The following is a 27848-nucleotide window of genomic DNA, read 5'->3' on the forward strand; positions in this document are numbered from 1 at the left end:
ATTAATTATGGATTTTTTCATTATTTATTTGTTTAAATTGTCATGCAATAGTAAAAAATATACATATATGCTAATTTAAGTTTATTTACTTTGTATTTGGTTGTCTAAAATCTAGATTAAACATTCAATACTTATTTTATTTTAATAATTAAAGCATTTTTTATCATTTCTTATCTTTTATTTTTATTAGACAAAACCCTAGTACTTTAGTATCATCGATTTTTTTATATTATTTATATACATGAATATCTAATATGCTCAAACATGCTGATTTTCTAGCAAGTGTCTTTATAAATATTTTTATTATTTCAGCCATTTCAGGTCATCAAAATATACTGATTTGTACTCAGCATCTAGCTTTTAACACAACTTCAAATAATTATTATCTTATTTAATATTTTATATTAATTTTAGTGGTAATTGTAGTCAAATTTATACAATACTATGATTATGTGTTTTAATTGTAAGTAATTTGACAAAATTTTTAAATATGTATTTTACAAGAAGATTCAAAACAAACTACATATTCATATTCTATAATTGGTTGTTTATAATAATTAAATAATAAGAGTGTCTAAAATTGAATCTAGTTATGTGTGATGCATGATATTAATGATACATTGTTATTGCTCAATTAAAATTTAAGAGAATTACCTAAAAATCAGAATAAAATAGGAGCATGTTTAATTAATCACTAAGAAGTTAGACCACTATTTTAGGTATGAAAAAAAAATAGATATATGTATATTATATATTATATACATTTAAAAACTAATTTGTTCATGTTCTAAGATGAATTCCATCTTTAATTCCACCTGCTTTTTTGTACCAATATGTCAGCACATAGATTTTGAGCGAAGCATATGCCTAAAATCTGAAATTTAAAATAAAATAAAATTAATACAAATATTTATTTTAAAATAAGAATGTTATACTTTGAATTAATAGCAAATTAAAAACATTTCAATAATAATTTGTTTTTAAAACATGCACATACTTTGTAATTTTTGTATCAATATCACTATTAAAATTTCTGCAAATAACAGCCAAAAAATCTAATGAAATTTATCAGAACTATCAAATATTAAATATGTATAATTTCAATTGCACCACAAAAATAAAGAATTTGTCGAGAAACAATGATATAAAGCTTCCGATATGTATGCATGACAATAATAAAAATGTTTATCTATAATTAAATTATATTTTTATTTGTTTAAATTGTTATTGTAAAATTTCTTTATATTAGGTATATTATTTTTTTTCTTTCATAAATATTTATCAAATAAACAGTATAAAAGGATTTAATATATTTTTAAATATGTACTGTGCTTTGATTAATATTATAAACTAATATCTAAAATCAAAAAGTTAAGTTAATTTAATTGAGTTACATTAAAATTTATGGAAGAAATTAAAAACATAGTGTATAGTATGTAAATTATTGGAAAGTCAGTAAATGTGATTAAAAAAATAATGCAGATCTTGTAGTGCATTTTTTTAAATGAAATGTATCACAAATAAGTTATAACCTAACTTTTTCAATGATCTAAAATAAAAAAAAGTCAAAAACCATTTTTTTTTTACTTGAAAATAGCCATTTTGTATTGATAAAATGACAGAAATGTGTTTGGGAATGAGAAGGCATTTTAGTATACCAGCACTTGCTTTCATTATCAAACAAAAATTATTCTATGTGTTAAATAAAAAAAAAGCTTAAACTTGATACTTAGAAAATGGAGCTTAACATATTTTATTATTTTTACAATTTTACTCATTTTTAATTGTTTATTATTTTTAGTAGGTAGATATTATTTTTTAAAGATATATATATGTCTGGTTCAAATGAATATGCAGAGTATTATACTATTTTTGTGTGTGATGTTTTACACATTTGAGCGGTGTTGGGTCATGTTTATGCTGTAATGGAAAACGCAGATAAATAACTATGTAAAATGATATTGAATTTTATATTCAATATTATTTAAAATATATAGTTTGAGAAAAAAAATCAATGTTTAGAAAATATTATAAATGATAATAACTAAAAATATCAATGAAATATGCAAAATATGCATTTTAAACTTACCATCATATAGTTCAGATTTCTAGCTTGATATACTACAATCTGAGAGCATATATAATTATATTCAACTCCAATAACTTCCGAGCCCAATAATTAAGACCTATGTCCAGTTAAAAAAATGGTAAGATACTTGTTACGTATATTTTTCATATATGTATAGTGCATACGTATTACATAAGTTAACGCGGTTGTCGCAAAGGTCGCGGTAACAACGGACCTACCGAGCTATCTTTGCGTTGTCGCGGCCGCAGTCGACGTTACGCAGACGGTACGAAAAGTTGAAAGGTTGCTCGCGCTACTTCACGCAATTTAGTGACACTGCATAATATTCATATACCAAATCAACGAATATCGTTTGTACTCATACGCATATGAGCACTTAGTCCATCGACATTATGTTATAATATAATATTATACATACCTATACCGTTCGTTCCAGTTGTGTCACCACCTGCCGCATTCCTCATCAAACCATTGCCATCTTCATATCCACCCAGGCATACTGCATATAGGTTACGTGAGTCGGCTTTACGCCACATCATAACCGTTTATTTTTATAAATTCCTCATTATTTATTCGTCGTAATTTATATCGTCGTCGTTTGTTATATAACGAGGGCGTACTAACACTAGTATTTTAAGTATCACTACCCTGTTATATCAAACCGTTACTATTTAAAAATATCATTTATTGTTATTACCTACGCCAATATTCGTCTTTTTATTATGTACATATACTATTTTATTAATTCTATATTTCCTTGCCACAAGGTTCACCACACCGGTACAATTTATATTGCGTGGCCAACGATTTCATAACTGTTGAGACTTGGTACGTATCAATACTAGAATGTGTAGTTAAGATACTCGGTATTAATGACTTACACGGACCTTTTAAATGCAGCATTTATCTTAGTTGTACTGTTGTACATTTCATCCATCGACACTACGCATAACGCAATACGCATTCAATGTGTTTTCGCTACAGATTTCTTTAGAATAGAAGTTCAAGTCTGTAGTTTTCGTCGTTTTCGAAGACTGGTAATCAGTCACTGATTGCACAGTGTAAATAAAAACTGATAAGTGATAACAATAACAAGACTACTTTAAAATTATTATTAATAATATGATAAGGACGCTACACAGAAAATAAAACTTATACAACACTTCAGAGATGGCTTTGTGCGTCCACATCACCGCCGCTGTGCCAGTTGCAGCAGACCTTATTCAGTAATACGCCCATTACCTATCTCTGAAACGAAACTATCGCTGCATAATTACGGGACAGGTAGGTTATTTATTTATTAATTAAATAAACTTAACTTATTGATTTTAGATATTAGTTTATAATATTAATCAAAGCACAGTACATATTTAAAAATATATTAAATCCTTTTATACTGTTTATTTGATAAATATTTATGAAAGAAAAAAAATAATATACCTAATATAAAGAAATTTTACAATAACAATTTAAACAAATAAAAATATAATTTAATTATAGATAAACATTTTTATTATTGTCATGCATACATATCGGAAGCTTTATATCATTGTTTCTCGACAAATTCTTTATTTTTGTGGTGCAATTGAAATTATACATATTTAATATTTGATAGTTCTGATAAATTTCATTAGATTTTTTGGCTGTTATTTGCAGAAATTTTAATAGTGATATTGATACAAAAATTACAAAGTATGTGCATGTTTTAAAAACAAATTATTATTGAAATGTTTTTAATTTGCTATTAATTCAAAGTATAACATTCTTATTTTAAAATAAATATTTGTATTAATTTTATTTTATTTTAAATTTCAGATTTTAGGCATATGCTTCGCTCAAAATCTATGTGCTGACATATTGGTACAAAAAAGCAGGTGGAATTAAAGATGGAATTCATCTTAGAACATGAACAAATTAGTTTTTAAATGTATATAATATATAATATACATATATCTATTTTTTTTTCATACCTAAAATAGTGGTCTAACTTCTTAGTGATTAATTAAACATGCTCCTATTTTATTCTGATTTTTAGGTAATTCTCTTAAATTTTAATTGAGCAATAACAATGTATCATTAATATCATGCATCACACATAACTAGATTCAATTTTAGACACTCTTATTATTTAATTATTATAAACAACCAATTATAGAATATGAATATGTAGTTTGTTTTGAATCTTCTTGTAAAATACATATTTAAAAATTTTGTCAAATTACTTACAATTAAAACACATAATCATAGTATTGTATAAATTTGACTACAATTACCACTAAAATTAATATAAAATATTAAATAAGATAATAATTATTTGAAGTTGTGTTAAAAGCTAGATGCTGAGTACAAATCAGTATATTTTGATGACCTGAAATGGCTGAAATAATAAAAATATTTATAAAGACACTTGCTAGAAAATCAGCATGTTTGAGCATATTAGATATTCATGTATATAAATAATATAAAAAAATCGATGATACTAAAGTACTAGGGTTTTGTCTAATAAAAATAAAAGATAAGAAATGATAAAAAATGCTTTAATTATTAAAATAAAATAAGTATTGAATGTTTAATCTAGATTTTAGACAACCAAATACAAAGTAAATAAACTTAAATTAGCATATATGTATATTTTTTACTATTGCATGACAATTTAAACAAATAAATAATGAAAAAATCCATAATTAATTAGTTACTTATCAACATAAATTGAAATATTAACACATTTTAAGAATACACTATTATTAAATTGTATCAGTAAAATAAAAATAGTAATTATTTTTATCTGTAAAGCACACCTGTCACATATAATAAAAAAATAAAATAATTCAAGATATTTACTATAGGATTTGATATAAAAAAAAAAGTTCAATTCATTATCTTTATTCACATTAAAACAGTTAATTATTTTATTCAAACAAATAACTTTCATAGTATTTGATAATGAGTTTTGAGTATAATTGTTCAGCAGTATTATTTTTTACTACCACAGGTTCTTTAATTCCTTTAAATTTAATATTATATACAATCTGGCCATGCAGTTTATCAACAGCCACAACTTTTTCTGCTACTTTCTGCTCCTCAGTATTATTATTGTCAGACTCATCAGAAGATTCTAAATCAATTGAATTCGATGTCTTGCTTTTTCTTTCACGTTCAAAAATGTTGATCAAGTCATCACAATTAAGATTTTCAATAGGTTCCCAAGAATTTTCCGAATCACTGAAACCTTTCCATTTGAGAAAGTATACCACCTTGCCATGCCTTACACATTTATCTAAAACCTTTTCAACGACATACACCTGGTTTTCCTCTTCTTGTTTTTTGTTATTAGAATTAGATTTTTTGTCATTTTTAGTGACTTTGTTTCGGCTGTAATAAAATTACATTAAAAAGGTTGATAATTAAAACATCAAAACAGATTTATCATACATTTAAAATAGGTTACTGCAGATGACTACCAGTGTTCCTAAACTTTTTTTTGTATTTGTGTAACCTCTATAAGTGTTATTTCTTACAAATCATATAATTTGTTTGATATTATTTTTATTATAGACAGAATATTATGCTCATGATTCACTACATTGTTTTAGTTACTTATGTTTAATATTATATAAAAAAAGAATTAAAATTATGAAATGAAAATTGTATGTTTCTCGAACAAAATAAATTCCTCATCTAATCATCATTGTAAAAATAAGTTTGTCAAGTGGACAGAAATCCAACAATTTTTATTCTACTAATATCCGTGAAATATTATGAAGTATACATAAAAAGATGGCAGAATCACATAACTAATGGAAAAACATGAAACGAATATGCGTAATAGATGTGTAGTGTCTTATTTATTAAACCAACAGTAGAGCAGACAAATCAGAACTATTTTGACATGTATGTGTTATGGATAAGCCGGCCGGGGTTGTTCTATAAATTTGTGCGACATGGAGAACATTAACATGACGTTATGAACTACTCGTAGAGGCAATTTATGTAAATTAGTTAGTAGCTATAAGACATATTCATGTCTGATGTATATATGCATGCAGTGAAAAATAGTTTTTTTATCACTGTTTGTTCGTTTGATAGATTATGATAACGTGACTTCGACGATAAATTGTCAACCAATTAGTCGATCCTGACAGTTGACACAAAGTTACGCGATTAGAATATTGTTGATGTAGGTAGGTACCCATTAAAAATTCGAAAAGGATTTCGTGATATATTATTTGTACGATCGAACATTTACGTATAACAACCATTACCTACATTTGGATAATGATATCGGCGGCGACGACGCCAAAATAACCGATGAACTACAAGGTAAAGATTTTTTTCGAATAAAACAATTCAGACCTCAGTCATGTGCAGATTATATGGGGACGGATAACATTTGCAAACAATGAAAACAGCGGATAAAAACCGAGTTACCGGAAAATCGGAAGCTCGTACATGTACATAAATATTATAGTTGTTACTCACCTGGGATTCATATCGAAGACTTGTCAATGAAAATATCTGAAATGAATTTACGGCGTTGGAGATGTCAACCGTGTGGCGGGATCCAAGTAAATGAAAGAAAACTGGGCACCATCAAAAGACAAACAACAGATACCAAGAGGTACCAACACTATCGACAGTGTGTTTGTAACAGAAAAAAAATGGTATTCCCGCCAACGACATTGATTAGGTTAGGTTAGGTTAGGTTAACACCATACAACACAATAGAAGCGACGCTCACCTGTTCATTTTCATTTTCTTTATTTCGAAGCGCCAAGCTTGACGGTATATGGCATGATATTGGGAACACCTTTATCATCGAAATGGAATGCACGATACCAGCCCGCCAATTTTTTTTTTTTTAAAAAGGTCACTGTTTATTACTATAGAATAAAAAATACAAACATTACACCTGCTCACTTAATGGAAAAATAGTGTTCGGAACGTTCGCTAAAAAAATGAATTCGTTCATGTTCTTTCAAAAAATGAACTCGTTTAATTAACTTTTTTAATTTTTTTTATGAATCAACCTGCAGTAAATATGTGAATCCATAACTATAAACGACTCAACCCAAAGTTTTGTTAAAATGACAAAGAGTTTTCTGTAAAACTTTTGAGAAGAAAAACGTCCAAAAACTCTTTTTCATTCAGCAATAACAAAAACGAAAATTTTCGTTTTTAAATAAAATTATATGAATATGAATATTTTTAAAGCTGTTTGCCGGTTTCTCTGTAAACACTGAACTGAAACTAATAAACGTATCGGTACAGACCAACACCAATCAGACCAACAAAACAATCTTTTGAGTGAATTCAGGAATTTAATGAGTCGCTAATAAATTAACCATTGATTTCTATGCACTTATTATGAGAAAATTCAAAATATTTATAAGATAGTTTAACATTATTACTCTCAAGCCTTTCTTCTTGTGCAATTAATTACATAATTTTTATTAGGAAATTATTAATATCGTTCAGAAACAGACAAAGAATGATGATTAAATGAGTTGTTTCTGGTAAATCTATTGATAGTAAATTCAATAAATATAATGATATTTATAGGCTAAAATATTAACATACAGAAATAATTATTAATTAAAAAAACAATAGAATTCTATTCTATATTCATGAAAACACCAAATATGTTTAAGAGATACTTTAACATTATCACGCACAAGGCTTTCTTCTTGTGTAATTAATTGCATAAGCTTTATTAGGAAGTCATGGATTTAGTTCATTTCTGGAAAAATAAATAATAAGATAATTAGGTATTAATAACAAACCTGACAATAAATATTTCAATAAATTAAATTAAGATTATAGGCTAATTTGTTTTCTTATACATGTAATTATTAATTAAAATAACAATAGACTTCTATGCTATTTTCATAAAACAACCAATATGTTTAGGCTATAGTTTAACATGATTACACACAAGCCTTTCTTCTTGGGTAATTAATTGCATAAGCTTTATTGGGAAGTCAGAAATATCCTTCAGAAACAGACAAAGAATGATGATTAAGTAAGTGGTTTCTGGTAAATCTATTGATAGTAAATTCAATAAATATAATGATATTTATAGGCTAAAATAGTAACATAGAAAACAAATTATTACTTAAAATAATGATAGACTTCTATGCTCTTATTATGACAAAATCCAATAATTTTACTAGATGGTTTAGCATTATTAGACTCCAGCATTCTTCTTGTGTAATTAATTGCATATTCTTTATTAGAAAGTAATGACTATCGTTCTTTTTCTGGAAAAAAATGATAATAAAATTAGGCATACCTAATAAACCTGGTAATAATGATTTCAATAGATTAAATGAAGATTATAGGCTAATACACTTACTTATAGATCGAATTATTAATTAAAGCAACAAGTGATTTCTATGTGCTCTTTATGAAAACACCCGAAATCTTTACAAGAAGATTTAGCATTGCTACACTCCATCCATTCTTCTTGAGCAGTCGATTGCAAAAGCCATAATAGGAAGTCATGAATTTAGTTCATTTCTGGAAAAATAAATGATAAGATAATTAGGTATTTATAACAAACCTGACAATAAATATTTCAATAAATTAAATTAAGATTATAGGCTAATTTGTTTTCTTATACATGTAATTATTAATTAAAATAACAATAGACTTCTATGCTATTTTCATAAAACAACCAATATGTTTAGGCTATAGTTTAACATTATTACACACAAGCCTTTCTTCTTGGGTAATTAATTGCATAAGCTTTATTGGGAAGTCAGAAATATCCTTCAGAAACAGACAAAGAATGATGATTAAGCAAGTGGTTTCTGGTAAATCTATTGATAGTAAATTCAATAAATATAATGATATTTATAGGCTAAAATAGTAACATAGAGAACAAATTATTACTTAAAATAATGATAGACTTCTTTGCTCTTATGTTGACAAAATCCAATATTTTTACTAGATGGCTTAGCATTATTAGACTCCAGCATTCTTCTTGTGTAATTAATTGCATATTCTTTATTAGAAAGTAATGAATATCGTTCTTTTTCTGGAAAAAAATGATAATAAAATTATGCATACCTAATAAACATGGTAATAATGATTTCAATAGATTAAATGAAGATTATAGGCTAATATATTTACTTATAGATCGAATTATTAATTAAAGTAACAAGTGATTTCTATGTGCTTTTTATGAAAACACCCGAAAGCTTTACAAGAAGATTTAGCATTGCTACACTCCATCCATTCTTCTTGAGCAGTGGATTGCAAAAGCCCTAATAGGAAGTCATGAACTTAGTTCATTTCTGGAAAAGTAAATAATAAGATAATTAGGTATTTATAACAAACCTGACAATAAATATTTCAATAAATTAAATTAAGATTATAGGCTAATTTGTTTTCTTATACATGTAATTATTAATTAAAATAACAATAGAATTCTATGCTATTTTCATGAAAACAACCAATGTGTTTAGGATATAGTTTAACATTATTACACACAAGTCTTTCTTCTTGGGTAATTAATTGCATAAGCTTTATTTGGAAGTCATTAATATCCTTCAGAAACAAACAAAGAATGATGATTAAGTATGTTGTTTCTGGTAAATCTATTGATAGTAAATGCAATAAATATAATGATATTTATAGGCTAAAATATTAACATACAGAAATAATTATTAATTAAAAAAACAATAGAATTCTATTCTATATTCATGAAAACACCAAATATGTTTAAGAGATACTTTAACATTATCACGCACAAGGCTTTCTTCTTGTGTAATTAATTGCATAAGCTTTATTAGGAAGTCATGGATTTAGTTCATTTCTGGAAAAATAAATAATAAGATAATTAGGTATTAATAACAAACCTGACAATAAATATTTCAATAAATTAAATTAAGATTATAGGCTAATTTGTTTTCTTATACATGTAATTATTAATTAAAATAACAATAGACTTCTATGCTATTTTCATAAAACAACCAATATGTTTAGGCTATAGTTTAACATGATTACACACAAGCCTTTCTTCTTGGGTAATTAATTGCATAAGCTTTATTGGGAAGTCAGAAATATCCTTCAGAAACAGACAAAGAATGATGATTAAGTAAGTGGTTTCTGGTAAATCTATTGATAGTAAATTCAATAAATATAATGATATTTATAGGCTAAAATAGTAACATAGAGAACAAATTATTACTTAAAATAATGATAGACTTCTATGCTCTTATTATGACAAAATCCAATTTTTTTACTAGATGGTTTAGCTTTATTAGACTCCAGTATTCTTCTTGTGTAATTAATTGCATATTCTTTATTAGAAAGTAATGAATATCGTTCTTTTTCTGGAAAAAAATGATAATAAAATTATGCATACCTAATAAACATGGTAATAATGATTTCAATAGATTAAATGAAGATTATAGGCTAATATATTTACTTATAGATCGAATTATTAATTAAAGTAACAAGTGATTTCTATGTGCTTTTTATGAAAACACCCGAAAGCTTTACAAGAAGATTTAGCATTGCTACACTCCATCCATTCTTCTTGAGCAGTGGATTGCAAAAGCCCTAATAGGAAGTCATGAACTTAGTTCATTTCTGGAAAAGTAAATAATAAGATAATTAGGTATTTATAACAAACCTGACAATAAATATTTCAATAAATTAAATTAAGATTATAGGCTAATTTGTTTTCTTATACATGTAATTATTAATTAAAATAACAATAGACTTCTATGCTATTTTCATAAAACAACCAATATGTTTAGGCTATAGTTTAACATTATTACACACAAGCCTTTCTTCTTGGGTAATTAATTGCATAAGCTTTATTGGGAAGTCAGAAATATCCTTCAGAAACAGACAAAGAATGATGATTAAGCAAGTGGTTTCTGGTAAATCTATTGATAGTAAATTCAATAAATATAATGATATTTATAGGCTAAAATAGTAACATAGAGAACAAATTATTACTTAAAATAATGATAGACTTCTTTGCTCTTATGTTGACAAAATCCAATATTTTTACTAGATGGCTTAGCATTATTAGACTCCAGCATTCTTCTTGTGTAATTAATTGCATATTCTTTATTAGAAAGTAATGAATATCGTTCTTTTTCTGGAAAAAAATAATAATAAAATTAGGCATACCTAATAAACATGGTAATAATGATTTCAATAGATTAAATGAAGATTATAGGCTAATATATTTACTTATAGATCGAATTATTAATTAAAGCAACAAGTCATTTCTATGTGCTTTTTATGAAAACACCCGAAATCTTTACAAGAAGATTTAGCTTTGCTACACTCCATCCATTTTTCTTGAGCAGTCGATTGCAAAAGCCTTAATAGGAAGTCATGAATTTAGTTCATTTCTGGAAAAATAAATGATAAGATAATTAGGTATTTATAACAAACCTGACAATATATATTTCAAAAAATAAAATTAAGATTATAGGCTAATATGTTTTCTTATAGATGTAATTATTAATTAAAATAACAATAGAATTCTATGCTATTTTCATGAAAACAACCAATGTGTTTAAGAGATAGTTTAACATAATTACACACAAGCTTTTCTTCTTGTGTAATTAGTTACATAAGCTTTATTGGGATGTCATTAATATCCTTCAGAAACAGACAAAGAATGATGATTAAGCGAGTTGTTTCTGGTAAATCTAGTGATAGTAAATTTAATAAATATAATGATATTAATAGGCTTAAATATTAACTTATTAATGGATTTAATAAATCAAATTTAGTAGTATATTCTTTTCTTTTTTTAGAATAAAACCCAAAACCATTACATTATAGTTAAATTCCATTACACTCGACACATTTTTATTGTGCAAGCTTCTGTAATGCCATTAAATTTTTGGTCATCTATGTCAAGTTGTGTCGGAAGGAAAAGAATCAAATTAAATAATGTATTTGTTATAAATCTTAGTGTTCGATGTTTAATTAGATTTATGAGGTATGTATGTCTTAATGATCTAAATTAAATCTACTTATAGCTATTTAAATAATGTAATAACCGCGGCAAGTATACATTATTTGTAAAAAATTAATTTAGATTTGCTGTTTCATCTTATCACAATTATTGATTGTTGAATACACATCAATACGTTCCATAAGTTTTTGCTAAAAATCAGTTTTTTGAAATTGTGTATCAATTTGTATTATTCTTTTATAAATTTATTAAGCATGTACCAAGGTGGATAATATATAGAGGTGGATACACTTCAATAATAAATTGATTGAAAAATGTACACCACTTGTGTTTTTCCTCGGAATTGCTGCCTACCAAATGAAGGCTTATAATGTTCATATTTGATTACAAAAATACGATGCTCTCAATGCCATATAAATATAATTTATTGAATTAAATTTAAATAATGACTGATTTAGAAGAATTTCGATTAACATAAATCTATCTTCAATAATACAATTTTTGTTAAATACCCTCATTTTTTGAGGGAAATAGTGTTTTGTTCAGCAGATATAGACATGCTGGTTACTTGTGTTATAATTAAAAATTACATTTTATTGTAACCATTTTCATATTAAATATAAATTAAAGTAATGGTAAATTTATTATTTCCTTGATTTGCTACCTTCTATCCTTAGTCTTTTCGAAATGATATGTTTTTTTTTTTTTAAAAATATATTGTAGTTATAATAACTAAAAATAAATAAAATAATTCTATGTATGGAATAATATTGAAAATACTAGGTATTACTATAGTATATATTTTAAATACTAAGTATTTCTATATACTTTTAAAATATTATTACTCAATAGAAATATCTATTAAATTGATGTGTATAATAACAGTATTCACATTATATTATCCAAGTGTCCTCTTCTAAAGTTATTTATTTAAGTACCTAAAAAATATATTCTTTTTAATTTCTGTACTAACGTGGTTTAAAATTGTTTTTTTAATTTATCAATTATGCCTCTAAAGTCTTTTGTGCTAGGATGTAACTTTGAGTTACCCAAACAGAATCAAATTTATAAAGAGCAGGGAATAGATTTGCTTTCAGTATTTCATCTATTTGAGGTAGATATTTCTTAAACTAATTAATAATTAAATATTAATTATTATATTATTATTACCTTTTATTAATGTTCAATGTACAATTCATACATATTTTTTTTTACTAAACAAACAATGTATTAAATAATACAAATAAAAGTACAAGTATACTGAAAACAATTTGGTTTAACTACCTTCCTTAAGCAAATCTTGAGTTGAAGGTAGCAAGTTACATTTTAGAGATCACGCATTTTTTAAAAATTACAATGATAACAAAAATACAATATACTATATAGTAATAATTACAAAAATATAAATTAGTTACTTAAGTTTACAATTCAGATATAAAAAGATTTATTTATATTAATATTATTATTTACTCTAAGATTACTAGTTTTATAGTTTAGTCTATATGATTATAATTTATAATTATTAAATATACCATGTTCTAAAATGGATCAGTATACCAGTTTTTGTTCGCAACAGTCAGAAGCCGCGCGTGCCGTCCCCAGTACGCCAGTGTATTAAGTTCTGTCTCGTGACAATAAGAACATGCACACTACTTTTGGCCACCCGATACTCATCTCGTTTAGAATAGCATATAAATGGTAAGATTATATAATAAGATGGCTATACTAATAAAGTTGTATGTCCTTAAAATTTGGACACAATTACATCATTATGACAAATAATAAAATAAATACTTAATAATAATAAATTGATACATAACAGCGTTTTTAAGTTTTTTTAAATTTCACATAAATTGAAATAAACATGAATATGTGTAAAATTTATTGCACAGTAATATCTGTCTCATTTTATGTTTAGAAAGCATATTCGTTCACATATAGTATTATCAAAAGTAAATAATTCTATACATTTTCATATCGAGATCTACACCCACCAGTATTAATAGTTTCTTTTTGTATAATGGGTGCGAGTGCTAAAAATTATTCACCTGCTGACTCCGTGTTCTGTTATATAGTATGCATACAGTGTAACAATATGGCCGTAGACCGCACAATATAGCATAAAATAGAGAAGACATATTATTATGTTTTATTTTTTTTTTGTTATCTAAAATTTAGATTTCGATTCTAAATCACCCAGCTGAATGATGTGTATATTGTCGTACCGTCGCGCGGAGCTATTGAATATTGTAATACTTCGTTAGCTGGTCGCCGCCCGTTACTTGCGACGTTTATATATTCACATTTAATATTATTAAGTACAATTAAACGGGGTATGATCAGAAGATGCCGTACAATTAATCATAAAACATAATAAACAACAACAAACAGAGAAGGTAAATAACGTTATCTGAGGCCGCGGTCGCGGCGGTGATACGACAGCAGCTGACGATTGGTCTGCGGCGTCGACGAACACTACTGCCAACCAGACTAAACCGGCGACGGCTCACAAGGCCCAACTTCTATTGCCGCAGCCGCACCTATTTTATGGCAATCGCCAATATGCGTTGCACAATTGATTACACCGATATCGTTATATTATATAAACTTGGTTTCGCGCCGAACGGCTGAGCGTTAGAGGCACGACAAACGCACACAAACGGCATACAGAATAACGTAATCGGACAACGTAAGGACGGCGCGGACGTGATGCTGTTAAACCGACACACAACGACCACGGACAGAGGTGTGTTGGAAGGAGGGGACTGGTGTCTGGTTGACGCAGCGTCGTCGGAACTCCGGCAGTGCTAGTCCGCGGCTCGTGACGCGCCGCCATAGCTATGAGGATGGTGGGAGGGCAAGGCCGGATTAAGAGGGGGTCTAGCCGGGGCGTTAACGCCGTGGCCCTTTCGAGTACCAAAGAAAAAGGGGCCAAAACAATTTTGATCTGATATTCGTTTTTCAGCGATTTTAAAGAATAGTTGTTTTCTAAAAATCATTTTTTTTTTTTTTTTTTTTTTTTTTTTTATTGACAATAACAACTAAATAGTAAATACCTACAAAAGCACTGGTAGAAAAGACGCATTTTACTTTTATTTAATATTTCCATTGTTATCAATAGACAATAATGTCATCAATAAATTAAAATTTAGACATATTAATGATTTTACATTCTAAGAACGATTTGTTAAAATAATTAGACTTAAATTAAGTATTTGAGAGTTGGCTTCAAGTAAGCAAGAAAAAAAAATTATTTGATAAAATAGTTTTTGTTTTATATATTAACTTTTGTTTGATATTTGATGTAAATAAGTATACTGTTAATAAATTTAAAAGTTACTATGAAGATTTTAATTAAAATTAACGAAACCAATATGAAGTATTTACTTTTTACTTTAATTATATTACAATTGGTAGTTATATAGACATAACACATAAATTACACATATTAATTTTATAATGCAATTGTCAGTTTATGAAATACTTGGAAAAATGTATCCTCTAGCGAGCGTAACCAACGGCTTTGTAAAGCATCATGTTTTTGTCAAAAGGGCCCAATATGTTTTTAATCTGGCCAAATGGGAGGGACAGGGACAAAGTTCACGAATGTTCGACCGTTCGACGCCCGTCGAGACGGACAGACGGTCATCGGATTGGTATACAAACTTTGTATATAATAATAAACACATACTAAAACAATATATTATACAGGGTCTGGCAAAAAAACCTCCCATATTTCAAGAGACTAATGCAAATTAGTCTATTGCAAATAAACAAACAAAGAAATAGAAAAAATTCTTTTATTTTTTACTAATAATTATTATGCCATTTTTAATTATTTATTTTAAGCATTATATCGGTTAAGTAGTGTCCTCCGTTGTTAACACATTCACGGATCCTTTCCCGATAGTTTTCCATAACTCTTCATGTCATTTTTGGTGTAATGGAGGCCAATACCTGGTGATTGGCTCCTTAAGTGCTTGTAGGGATGCAGGGCGATGATTGTACAATGTGCCTTTAAATAGCCTCAAAGAACGTAATCACAAGGTGATCGCGTTAAAAATTTTAAATTTAGAATTTTTTTTTAAAATCACGTTTTATTTTCTTTATTTTTTGTTGGTTTTTATTTCGTTTTTTTTTTTTGTTTTTTTTTTTTTTTTGTTTGCCATTACATCTACTAAAAATGGCACGTATACCACTATCCATCGGTACCCTCTCCACTTTTGTACCACTACCTCAACTCACACAATGCTATTTCTAAATAAGAGAGGTTTTTTGTCGGACTCTGTATTATACGACGCAGTAAAATTAAATTGAAAACGAACAAAAAAATTATTGTGTTTTTATATCATCGCCGCCTTATAAATGTACGAATAACAAATTTTACATTCACAATAATCTATTATATTTTATTTCTTAGTTTTAAAATTATAGAAAAAAAAATATTATAAAATTTAAAGATAAGAATATCTTTAGCATATATGATGCTTTTTATTGATATTTTCTATTTATTTTAAAGCAAGTTAAGTACCTATGATCATTTTAAAATATTCATAAAAATTTAAAAAGTTTTAAATACTCATAATTTACTTAGTAATTAAAATATCAATAAAAACCTCCGATATATCCTAGTTAATAATATTATATCTACCTTAAAATTTTATAATTAGTCAATTCATTCTAATTTTAAAAACTAAAGCTACAGAGTAATATGGATTATTATAATAATATATTGTGAATGTAAAACTTCCTGTTGTATGTTTGTAGAACAGAAATACCAAACACATACGATTTAAGAAAAAGTACGTAGAGCATGATGTTCTAACATAGAACCATAAATCTTATAAGGTACCTATTATATCTCAATAGTACTTAAAAATTGGATAACGCATAGTGAAGTATCGTATTTTTCTAATTACGTCAACAACTGATGTGTCAATCAGTGGCATAATTATTGTGGCCGGCGGGAGGGGGGTAAGAATTCATGGATATTATCATAGTTGAGATTTTTTTTTTTTACTAATATAAAACTACGATAGCTCAACAATTACAATATATGACAAGAAAAACGTATAGCTCATAGTTAAAAGATAACAATGAAAAAATCTACAACTTACAACTCTTATCATTTTTAACTAAGTACAACATTTTAGAAAAATAAATAATACGAGCGTAGTTTAGACTGGTAATGAATGAAAACATATATATTATTTCTACCTCTGTGGTATAAGGTATTAACTATTTTATATATATATCTTTAATTGTGCATTCATGCTGTAAACCTTGAGCAACAGTGGAACACCAAATAGTATATAATAAATTATAATAAAACGAGTGATAATCATTATTTTTGTAAATTACATAATTATTATGAACTTTTACTAATTTAAATACTTAATACTTTAATAGGAACACTTGAATGGACTTACGATGTTTTCGGTGCATCAGGCCATCAAGTTGAACCCCGATGACGTATTGGATATTTTGGCGAAAAACAGAAAAAGAAAAATTAACTTGCTATTATAATTTATGAAAAATATATTTAATTTAATGTAATTACTTACTAATTTACTGTCTTTGAAAAATCATTATTATACCATTTACCTCATTTAATTTATAACAATAAATTAATATAATATTGTGATCTATAAGATTAAATGGTCAGTGGTGGTGGTGGGGGGGTATAGCCCCACTAGACAAGGGCGCCCAACGGGGGGGGGGGACAAAGAGGCCATTGTCCCTACTGGGAATTATTTAAAACTATTGTTAATTTAATGCCACGCATATTTATTATAACATTATTTTATTGAAATCCATTTAAGAAGTATGACATAATGTTATTTATTTTTTATGTATAGGTTATGTTATTTTAGAATGAAGACACTAGAAATATATTTAAATTTAAAATAACCTTTTTGATTTGGTTTTAGAATTTTGATCTTACCCCGGGTGGGATTTTATCCTGCGTGCGCGCTTGCCACCAGAACAATAGTAATAATAGTATAAACTTATATCCCAATCCCACCCCAGAACCAATTCCAAATTACGCCACTGGTGTCAATACTGATTACTGAATAGTATGTACATACTACATATACATTATAACTAATATAACTTCTTAGTTTAGTGAGTATACTATTTAATAAATAATAATTAGTTACGAGTAACATACTTTTACATTATTTTACTTGACATAAATCAAATTTCTATAAAAACGAACGTTTACTTAATAGTAAATAGTGTATGTGTACAATGTAAGTGCCTATATTTATACAATAATACAATATAAATTAAATAAAAACAATATAGTAGATACAAACTTTGAGCGATGTAAACTCCGTCAAAATACCGGTTAGTTAATGAAAAGGTCTAATGCAAACTCCGCCAGTTTTATTTTCTTACCTGTACTAGGTAAATGGTAATTCGGTCATTAAAATAATTTTATCTTCATAAGTATCTGAAAATAGCTAATTTCCCAATGATGATGGTATCGTCAGTAGCCTGTAGGCACCTAAACTTTGACCATAGACCTTTAGTGTTTGTGTTTTTTTTTCGCCAATCACTTGCATTGTTACTTATCGGTATACCGCAAGCGTGATTCATAGAAAATAAATCGGAAAAGAAAAATAATAATAAGCAATTTATAATTTTAACAATTTCGCAAATATTATCTAGAAAAAAGATTTAATTCGACACTACGATTTTTATTTTATTTTATGCATAATAGCATATTATTTAGTAAGGCATAAATGAATATTTTTAAGTTTTTTTGGACATTAAGTTCTTACTTATTAATAAGTTTAAAATGTCTGTGTGTATCGATATATAATATGTATATTATTTATTTCTTTTTTTAATTTAAATTATGACGGTTCTTATATTATATTATGTTTGTATTCTATAACAAAAATTTTTGTCTATATATAATTACCGAAGTATTGAAAATAAAATGCAAAATTTCATAAGCCTTAATTTTTTCAAAATTTATTTGTATAGAGATCAGTCATTTTTAAGATAGTTGAATTTTCAAGTATTTACGTAATTTTTTTTTTGAGTCACAAAAAAAAACAAAATCAATGTTGTCAAAAACCGTAAAGATTCTTGTTTATTTTTTTTGTTTTTCATAATTATTAAGGAAAGTATATAGATATTTAAATTTTGAACTATTTATAGAAAACATTAAATAAGTAAATTTATTAATTTAGACTAAAATTTAAACATTTTAACACAAATTTGCAAAAAAACGTGGTGGCTTGAGAAATGCTTGTAGTAAATTATCCAAAAACTTTTCTTTTTTTTTTTAATTCAAGAATACTGTAAACTTGAAAATTTTCGTTTTTAAATAAAATTATATAAATTAGAATATTTTTTACAGGTGTTTGCCGGTTTTTGTGTTCACACTGCACTGACACTAAAAACGTAACACGAATCGGACCTTCTAAACATTCTTTAGAATAAATTATCTCACATAAACTAATAATATAATATTTTATCGTGCTGTGCCATGTCAGACTAGTGTGAATCAGGTTTCCTTATAAGAAACCACTAATGAATGAAAAATATGTAAACATTCTAACTAGTACACTTCCACCTTCTTACCTCTTAATAAAGTCATAAGCGTGAGCTTGTCGTATGTGCTCTACTAGATACTATCCAATGTATATCTTTATTATCGTGACTTAAGAGGACGACATACCCGCATGTGTTGTCTCTGCCTTACGAACGTAACCTGAATAGAGGGGGAAGTTGAATTCATCGGTCTGGACATGTGTGCCTTATATATCGTTACCAAATTTTACAAATATTAGTATTACAATCTGTAGGTATACTTCGCTGTCGCATAAGCCCAGCTCACGGTAAAGGATATTTTATGTACAACCATATTATAAGAGCAGAATCTTTCTCTCAATTGATCTCTCTCTATCTAAGTAATTGTATTCAAGAGGAAGTATCGTCTTTATTATTTTTGGTCGAGCAGGTGGTTTGTCGTCGATGAAAATATATACGAGTATATAAAAATAAAACACTATTATAATATATATACGAGAAAAAAGTACATACAAATTAAACACTATTATTAAAAATTGTACATTGTAAATTTAAAGAGTGAATATTTACACAGTAAGTATGTAACAATAAAAGGTTTCATTACAGGTAAACCGTCGGTATTTGTGTTTCGTAACGATCGAAACTATTGACTTGTATTATTATTCTCTACTATGGTAGGAGGAGGTGGATTAAAATTATTAAAACTCTTGATACGAATGACTGAAACTGACATTAATTAAATTATTGAATTTTTTTTTTAACTGAAATATTTATTTTTTACCTTAATATATACAATTATAAATACCTTCATAAAAAAGACCCATGATTAACTCCGTGGTAGTCAGCCATCAAAAGTACGCCGCCAATGGCGATGACAAAAAGAATATTATTATTATATAAATACATATATTTATTCGACAATGTACTATAATTTATTTTTAGTGTTTCAGTATAACGAACTTAATATTATTTAAAAAGTATTTAATTATTAAGTTATTACACAACAATTTAATATATTATTAAATTAAATAATTAACGAGTTCAGCAAAACCAATTTTTTGTAGTTAGTATTAATATTCATAATATTATAGAATACATTCATTGTATTTTAGTTGCGTTATTATAATATTATAGTTATACATGTAAACAGAATAGATAATGTCATTAACTTTAATATGTACAATAATTTAATTCACTATAATCATATTGAATCTAACAAGGAACAAAGTACAAGATTGATAGCTCTATTGAACGCAAATTGTATGGGTACTTAAATATTACGCACTGGTCATAGAGAAAAAAATAAGTTTGATGACATTGTCTTGAGCAAACCAGGGCCAATTAAACTTGTTATGAGTTAACAAATTCAAATATGTTTTAGTTTTTAATTTTGTACTACTTGAATTATACCCGGATGGCTAGAATTTATTATATACATATAATAATTATATATATATATAAACATATTAGTAGGTCTCGGGACTTCTTGGAGTTCGCATGTTTTTAAATAATCATTAAAAACATAGCTAAGTAATATAGAAATTTTTTTCATATTAATACGAGTTTATATTTAAAATTTATAGTTACATTTGCATATATTGCATATTTGACCATTTTTCATTTTAAAAGTGCATACCTATTTGACAATTATTTATATTAATGAGTAAGTTTTTAATTCCTAACTTAAGAAAATATCTAATAGATCAATCTACAATTTAATTCTCAAGGTAATTAGTACTATATTAAAAATATACAAATGTATTCATTTTAAATTAAATAAAAATTTTTATGTTAGACTAAAACTCGATGTAAAATGAAAAAAAATCTGAAAAAAGGAAAATAATTATCTCAGAATCTGATAATAAATCAAATTTATCTATTTATGGTTCATAATGTTCATATCTATAAATATTGTATATTATTATAATTTATTACAAATATACTTTTCTTAAATGCATAATAGCATATTTAAAGATTCTTTAGGGCATGAAATCCCTAGCCCAACACATTGGCGTAGCCAAGATTTCTAAAAGGAGGGGGCAACAAAAAAGTATTATATAAAATTCATTGCTGATCGCCTAGATAAAATAACTGGTAACGTTTGTAATCACAGGTACCACAGCTATAGATAATAAATAACATTTCTACTTTTTTTATACCCTATGGACGTACTGATATAAAAGCAATAATAAAAACACGGCCGATGGGGGGGGCATGGCCCCTCTGCTTCCCTGGCTACGCCACTAGCCCTATATATTAGGTATATAATATACTTTTGTGGTTTTATATGATGCTTATAAAAAATATTTATACATTTTTATTATACATTTCAAAACAGGTTTTATTATTTAGTGGATATTACCTAGTGGCCGTCCAATTTATTAAGAATTCCGAGAAAAATTATAAGCAATAATTTAAAAACAAATTTTTGAAATAAAGTATATAATTTAGTAGCGTCCAGATACACGCTCGGTGTATAAAAAGTAAATTATTATTATTATTTTTATAAGTGACAGAAACTCGTTTAGCCATACAATCCATGGTAATAAGTATCTATAATAGTTACTACTTTACTAGTATATGGCTTTGTTTCATTGATTAGTATAATATATATAATATATAGTTAGTATATCAATAAATAACAACCTATTATCATTATACCTACTATTATAAATTTATTATATTTCATATATCATACATAGATACATCGAACCCGCAGATATTGAGATATGTATAATCTATAACTTAACTTTGAGATTCAATAGACTTCTGACACCCTCAATTATTCAGTATGAAATAAATCTGGATTGTTGTTCGTACACAGTATTTACGTGATACAACAACAAAACAAATCATTAAAAATGAATGTATATTTTTTAGAGTGCGTGTCGATGTATTTCCGACCGCCCAACCAGTGTATGTAATTTTTATATACAGCATGTTACACCCAAATACCACTTTCCACTTTCCACTACCACTACACACTTATAATTTCGACTCCAAGACGCAGTCAATATAGACAAGACACACGCTTTATCTTTAATTTATTTTATTATAGTAAATCCCACACATTTAAAATTTTTAATTAACAGTTCAGTGTCAGTTGGCAGATACCATAGTACAATAATTATACTTTATACATATAGGTACAATCAAAATTGAGGAAAGCGCAATTTTAATTTCAATTTTTAGTACATTAGGTATTAAATAATATGTAAGTTACCAATTTAAAATATAAATGTGCGCTAGCGGAAGTTTTTATCACGATTTTTTTTTAAATCACTAGCCACTAAGTTATAATTTATCTTTTAATTTTATGTAATTTATATAATTCGTTAATATCAGAGTCAGTATGTTACAAAAAGTATGGAGTTGTGTGATCATTGCAACTTGTATTGTACTGTATAGTGAATGGCATTTTAAAATCTTGAGTATATATTTTTAATAACTAAAAACTATAGATACAACTAGAGAATTCAAACTTAAAAACAGATTCGTAGTTAAAAAATTTAAAGTCACCAACATGAAAATTACTAATTTACCAAATGATCTACATGGCTTATCTGGAAGTTCTAAAATCAATAGTAAATGACAATAGAAAATAATATTATGCACATAATATATTAATGTATTATATTTTTAGGAATCTTTCGGTGCACTCGGTGCAGTTGCATCACAACAATGCATTACATATTTACATCAGATTATCCACCGGCGCAATTAATGTATACCATTTTTCTATCCCATAAATTTTTGTTTTTTTACCTGTCATGTTTGGCGCAATAACTGATGTATGACCAACAATAATGCGGCCTCTTCCGTAATTACGCCGCGATAATTTCGTTTCAGGGATAGGTAATAGGCGTATTACTGAATACGGTCTGCCGCAACTGGCACAGCGGCAGTGATGTGGACGCACAAAGCCATCTCTGAAGCGTTGTTTAAGTTTTAACCTTCTTTACGTACTACATAGCACAAGCCTATCGCCTTCAGGAGAAATATGACAAAATGTTTATAATATATTTCAAAATAGGAGCTTAAGCAAAGTTCTAATTTCATTAATTTCGCCCACATGGTAAGTTTTGTTGCGTGTAAATTGATTTTTACTATTGATTACCGATAATATAACGCGATTTGACTTTAAATATTTTACGAACAAAACAGCGATCGCCTAACGACGTCAGGAAGTATAGGACAATCCCCCGTAGGCAGATTGCATTGTCAGGTATCGATTTACACCGGTTGATGACCAACGGCTAAATTCTCAAATTCAACTTTTACGCATTTAAAATAAGACCACCAAAATATAGACTATAGAGCTATAAAATCAGTGGTGCAAACATCGTTATTAGGGAGCGGATGTTTATGCTTAAAAAAAATTAAAAATATGCATGCAATTATGCACTGTAAAGTATAAAAATATGCTAATAATTTATTAAAAATTAAAAATAATAAATTATTAATAATTTAAAAAATAAAATAAATTGTATTATTATTAAAAATTTAAATTAAAAAAGATATTTTTTGCAAACTGCTGTTGAATTTTTTGTTAATCTGAAAATAATATACATGGGTATATATTAGAAATCAAGTATCGATACGAGCGAAAACCGGCTTTCCCGGTTGGCGCAAATATTACATAGGCCTACAGTCACGGGACATTTTGATCTATTAATTTTAGTCGTGCCAAATCCGTTTTTATAAAAATATAATACGAAAAACCTCAAATATGCACTAAAAGCATGATGAATATAGAATTATAATCAAACAAGTAAAAATCGAACAAATATGCAAAAATATGCAAAATTAAATTGATAAATTTGAATTCCTTGAGTGATGAAACAAATTTCTATCTTACTCCGCATTAATTTAGTTGTTATTAAATAATATGATAAATGCATAAACATCCACTCCTTAATCGTTATAATCCATCTAATCACAAAATAACATTTGCGATTACCTTCTATAGAATTTATCCCAAGTCGTGTCTCCGACCTAGGGTATTCACTTACACCGATTTACATTGGCAGCTAGTTGTACTAATAAAATATACTTGGATAGACCTATACATATATACACTACAAACCAATTATTTGTTAAAAGACGTATCCAAACCAGGTTCAAGTAGGTGACTTATTCTATTTTCTACACCTATAGTTTGTGTATATAACTAGTTGATTGTAACTTTATAGCTATTTCTCCTATATTTTTCCTTGAATAAACTCCATTTGAGTTAGTCTATAGTTGTATACGTATTTCCATTTGTATAAATTCGCTAGCTGTTTTATTGTCCAAAATATTTATAGAAATATTGGTTTAAGCTCATGATTTATATACAGTATGATCACGATTTAAAGTACCACTAAATATCTCAGCTGGATGACCTTGTATTGAATTAAATATTTCGGAGGGCCTAGTGGGTACTTAAATACACATTTATTTATGATTATTTATGAAATTTATAATATATACATTTTAATGTAATATACAATCAATCGAGGTGACTTGAAATGATTTTGACATACTTCTTGGATTCTAAGTTTAAATAAATCGCACTGGGCTACAAAAAATACATATATTATCGCATACGTCTCCTGAATGGGATAAGATCTATTCCAATTAGTATTTTTGGCAAAAATTGGCTTTTAAAAAATACGTGTTCCAGTTGGAACAGTTGTTCCAAGTAAACTCAACTTTTGGGTTGTAACAACTATGAAAATTCAATGTACAATTAAATTCAAGTACGTTAGAATCAACTTGTTACATAATATTTATTTTAATAATAAACCTAAACATTTAAAAAAAATAAAAAGGTTAACTTAATTTTTTTTAACAGAATACTTAATTTTAAAATAATAAAATATTTATAACATGATCAAAATAATTATCTATATAACTTGTTAAATAAAAAAACATAATTTAATAAGTACTTAATAACAATAATAACAATACTGTCAATACTTAATATCTGATAGGTAGGTAGGTAATACTAAAGTGGTAGTACTAAAAATATAAAAAGTAGAATATAACGTTTAATATTTGGTAGAATTTAATTTAATTCAATGAAAAAAATTAAAAACTATCAAGTTTTGGATGAGAAATTGAGAAATGTAACAAAAATGTTTTCGAAAAATATACATAGATATTTAATTAATTTAACCTTGTGTTCAATTGTGCATTTCAAGTTACTTTTTCCTTTTATTGTTGTGTCTCTTCCAATTTTCTTTTTATTATACGCCCTGTCCCATTTCATAACATGTTTCTGAAGTCACCATTAATCATGACCTCAAGTGAAAAAATTGCCGACTGGCCTCATACATATCCAGTCTGCCCCTGTCACTATGGAGTACGGGCAAATCAATATCGTCGAAACTAATCTTGGTCGTTGTGACCAGTAGGCACAATAGATCTATACAAAAATAGTAAAATGATTTTAACGTACCAACGTGTAAGGAACATATTTTGTTACACTCTATTTGTTATATTTTAGCCCGCCGTACGGCTGGTAGACGTCGATTATCACGAACTTCCTCACTGCCACAACATATTATATAAATTAATACACACTAGTTCGGTAACTGGCCTGCACATCGCGCTCTGGCGGTGGCATAAGATTGTCTCGCTGCCAACCACAATTTCAGATAGAGCGCAATGCTCTTACCACCTTATCCCGAAATGCCCGATTATGTTTTACATACATATCGGTGACAGACGAATTATATTATAATGATTATTTTGTTAGTATAGCTACAAACAAATGAACAAGATCTACGATTTTTATTCTCGTACTCAGATTTTTCCTAAGTTTTTCCCTATAGCAATCGACAAATAATATAACTACGTTATCATACAGCAACCTTATTGACACAACATTTTAAACATACCTACATATTATAATATCTGTATTAACCAACTTCATGCGAACTAAAATTAGTCTATTTCTCCACGACTTCTGTTTATTCTGTTGAAGTAGGTTAGGTTAAGTATTTAATACAAAATACAAACACGGCAATTATTACAATGAATAATTTTATGATTACACACATAAAAAGTATGTCCAGAATTAAGGAAGTAATTTATAATTGAAAGCTGTACTTAAAGGTAATTATTGTAATTATGTTCATTAGTATTTTATTTTAAAATTTGTTTATTAAATACACTTATTTTTTATATAATATCATATTTTTTGTGCTAATAATTATAATAATAATATAAATGTATATAATATATAATTTGTTACCAATGGGCAATGACAATCATTTAAATTTTAAATAAACAAAAAAATATTAGATTTTTGTGAGGCACCCTACAGCAACCTATAAGAGTTTAAATAATAAACTATAATACTATACGAGTCTCAATGAATCTATTGATATAACTTTTATTGAAAACGGTCAATTGTTCAAAAGTTACACGACCACAGTAGACGCATAAAATCATTATAGTTCTATCTATAGGTGTATAAAGATATTATGATTCAATGTTTTTCCGTGTAGCAGAGAAAATATTAAGTAACAGTTAGTTGTTAACTTATACTCCCGATTATTTTGTAAAGTATAGGTATCTACTTTGAGTTGTTAACTTAAAATAATTTTGACTCTACAAAAAATCAATAAAAGATATAATTTTCTACTAAAGATCTCCTAGTTGAAAATCGAAGCATTTTTACTGATTCAAAAGGAAATAATTGATACATAAAAAACACATACATTTTATTGTGTTAAACCAATATATATATATATATTATATACCTATTTAATAAATAAAATCAAAATCAATTGAAATGTATATTTATTTATTTGATTTGTGATTTTTTTTAACAAATTTAAAAAAATACAAATTTTAAAAACCTTGTAGATTATTCTACAGCCTGATGCTTTAAGTCTCCGTTATTTTCTTAAACTCAGCCTTCGGATGAGGATTACTGCGGACAAATATCAAGTTAAATTATACTAATTATAGTGTTATACTTAATACGTCTCAGTGTGGAAAACCGATTTGATTTAACGCGTGCCCGTCTCTAAAAGACTATAATATAATATATCAATCACATATTATCATAATCATAATTGTATTTATTATCGTAATTATAACTATAATAATTATTATAATATTTAGGTTTTCATTCACCGAACGCTGCAGTCGCAGTGTCATGCGATAAGCATCCGTACTGCAAGGCATCATTCAAACTGCAGCTCGCCGTAATAGATTGATTAATAGTTGATACTCCGCAAGTGTTGTCGCAGAATGTAATCGTCGACT

At 27.1% G+C, this 27848-nt stretch overlaps 1 protein-coding gene across 1 annotated transcript; it reads right to left on the reverse strand.

Moving 5' to 3' along the window:
- Window positions 1-4998: 4998 nt before the first annotated feature.
- LOC113549961 (chromobox protein homolog 3-like) lies at window positions 4999-6818 on the reverse strand. The gene is made up of 2 exons (XM_026951504.1): window positions 6569-6818; window positions 4999-5461 (listed from the first exon to the last, which is right to left on the reverse strand). Exons 1-2 carry the CDS (start codon window positions 6577-6579, stop codon window positions 4999-5001), a joined length of 474 nt encoding a protein of 157 aa, XP_026807305.1. The 5' UTR covers window positions 6580-6818.
- Window positions 6819-27848: the final 21030 nt, after the last annotated feature.

Source organism: Rhopalosiphum maidis, chromosome 1, assembly GCF_003676215.2.
Source record: "Rhopalosiphum maidis isolate BTI-1 chromosome 1, ASM367621v3, whole genome shotgun sequence".
NCBI classification, from domain to species: Eukaryota; Metazoa; Arthropoda; class Insecta; order Hemiptera; family Aphididae; genus Rhopalosiphum; species Rhopalosiphum maidis.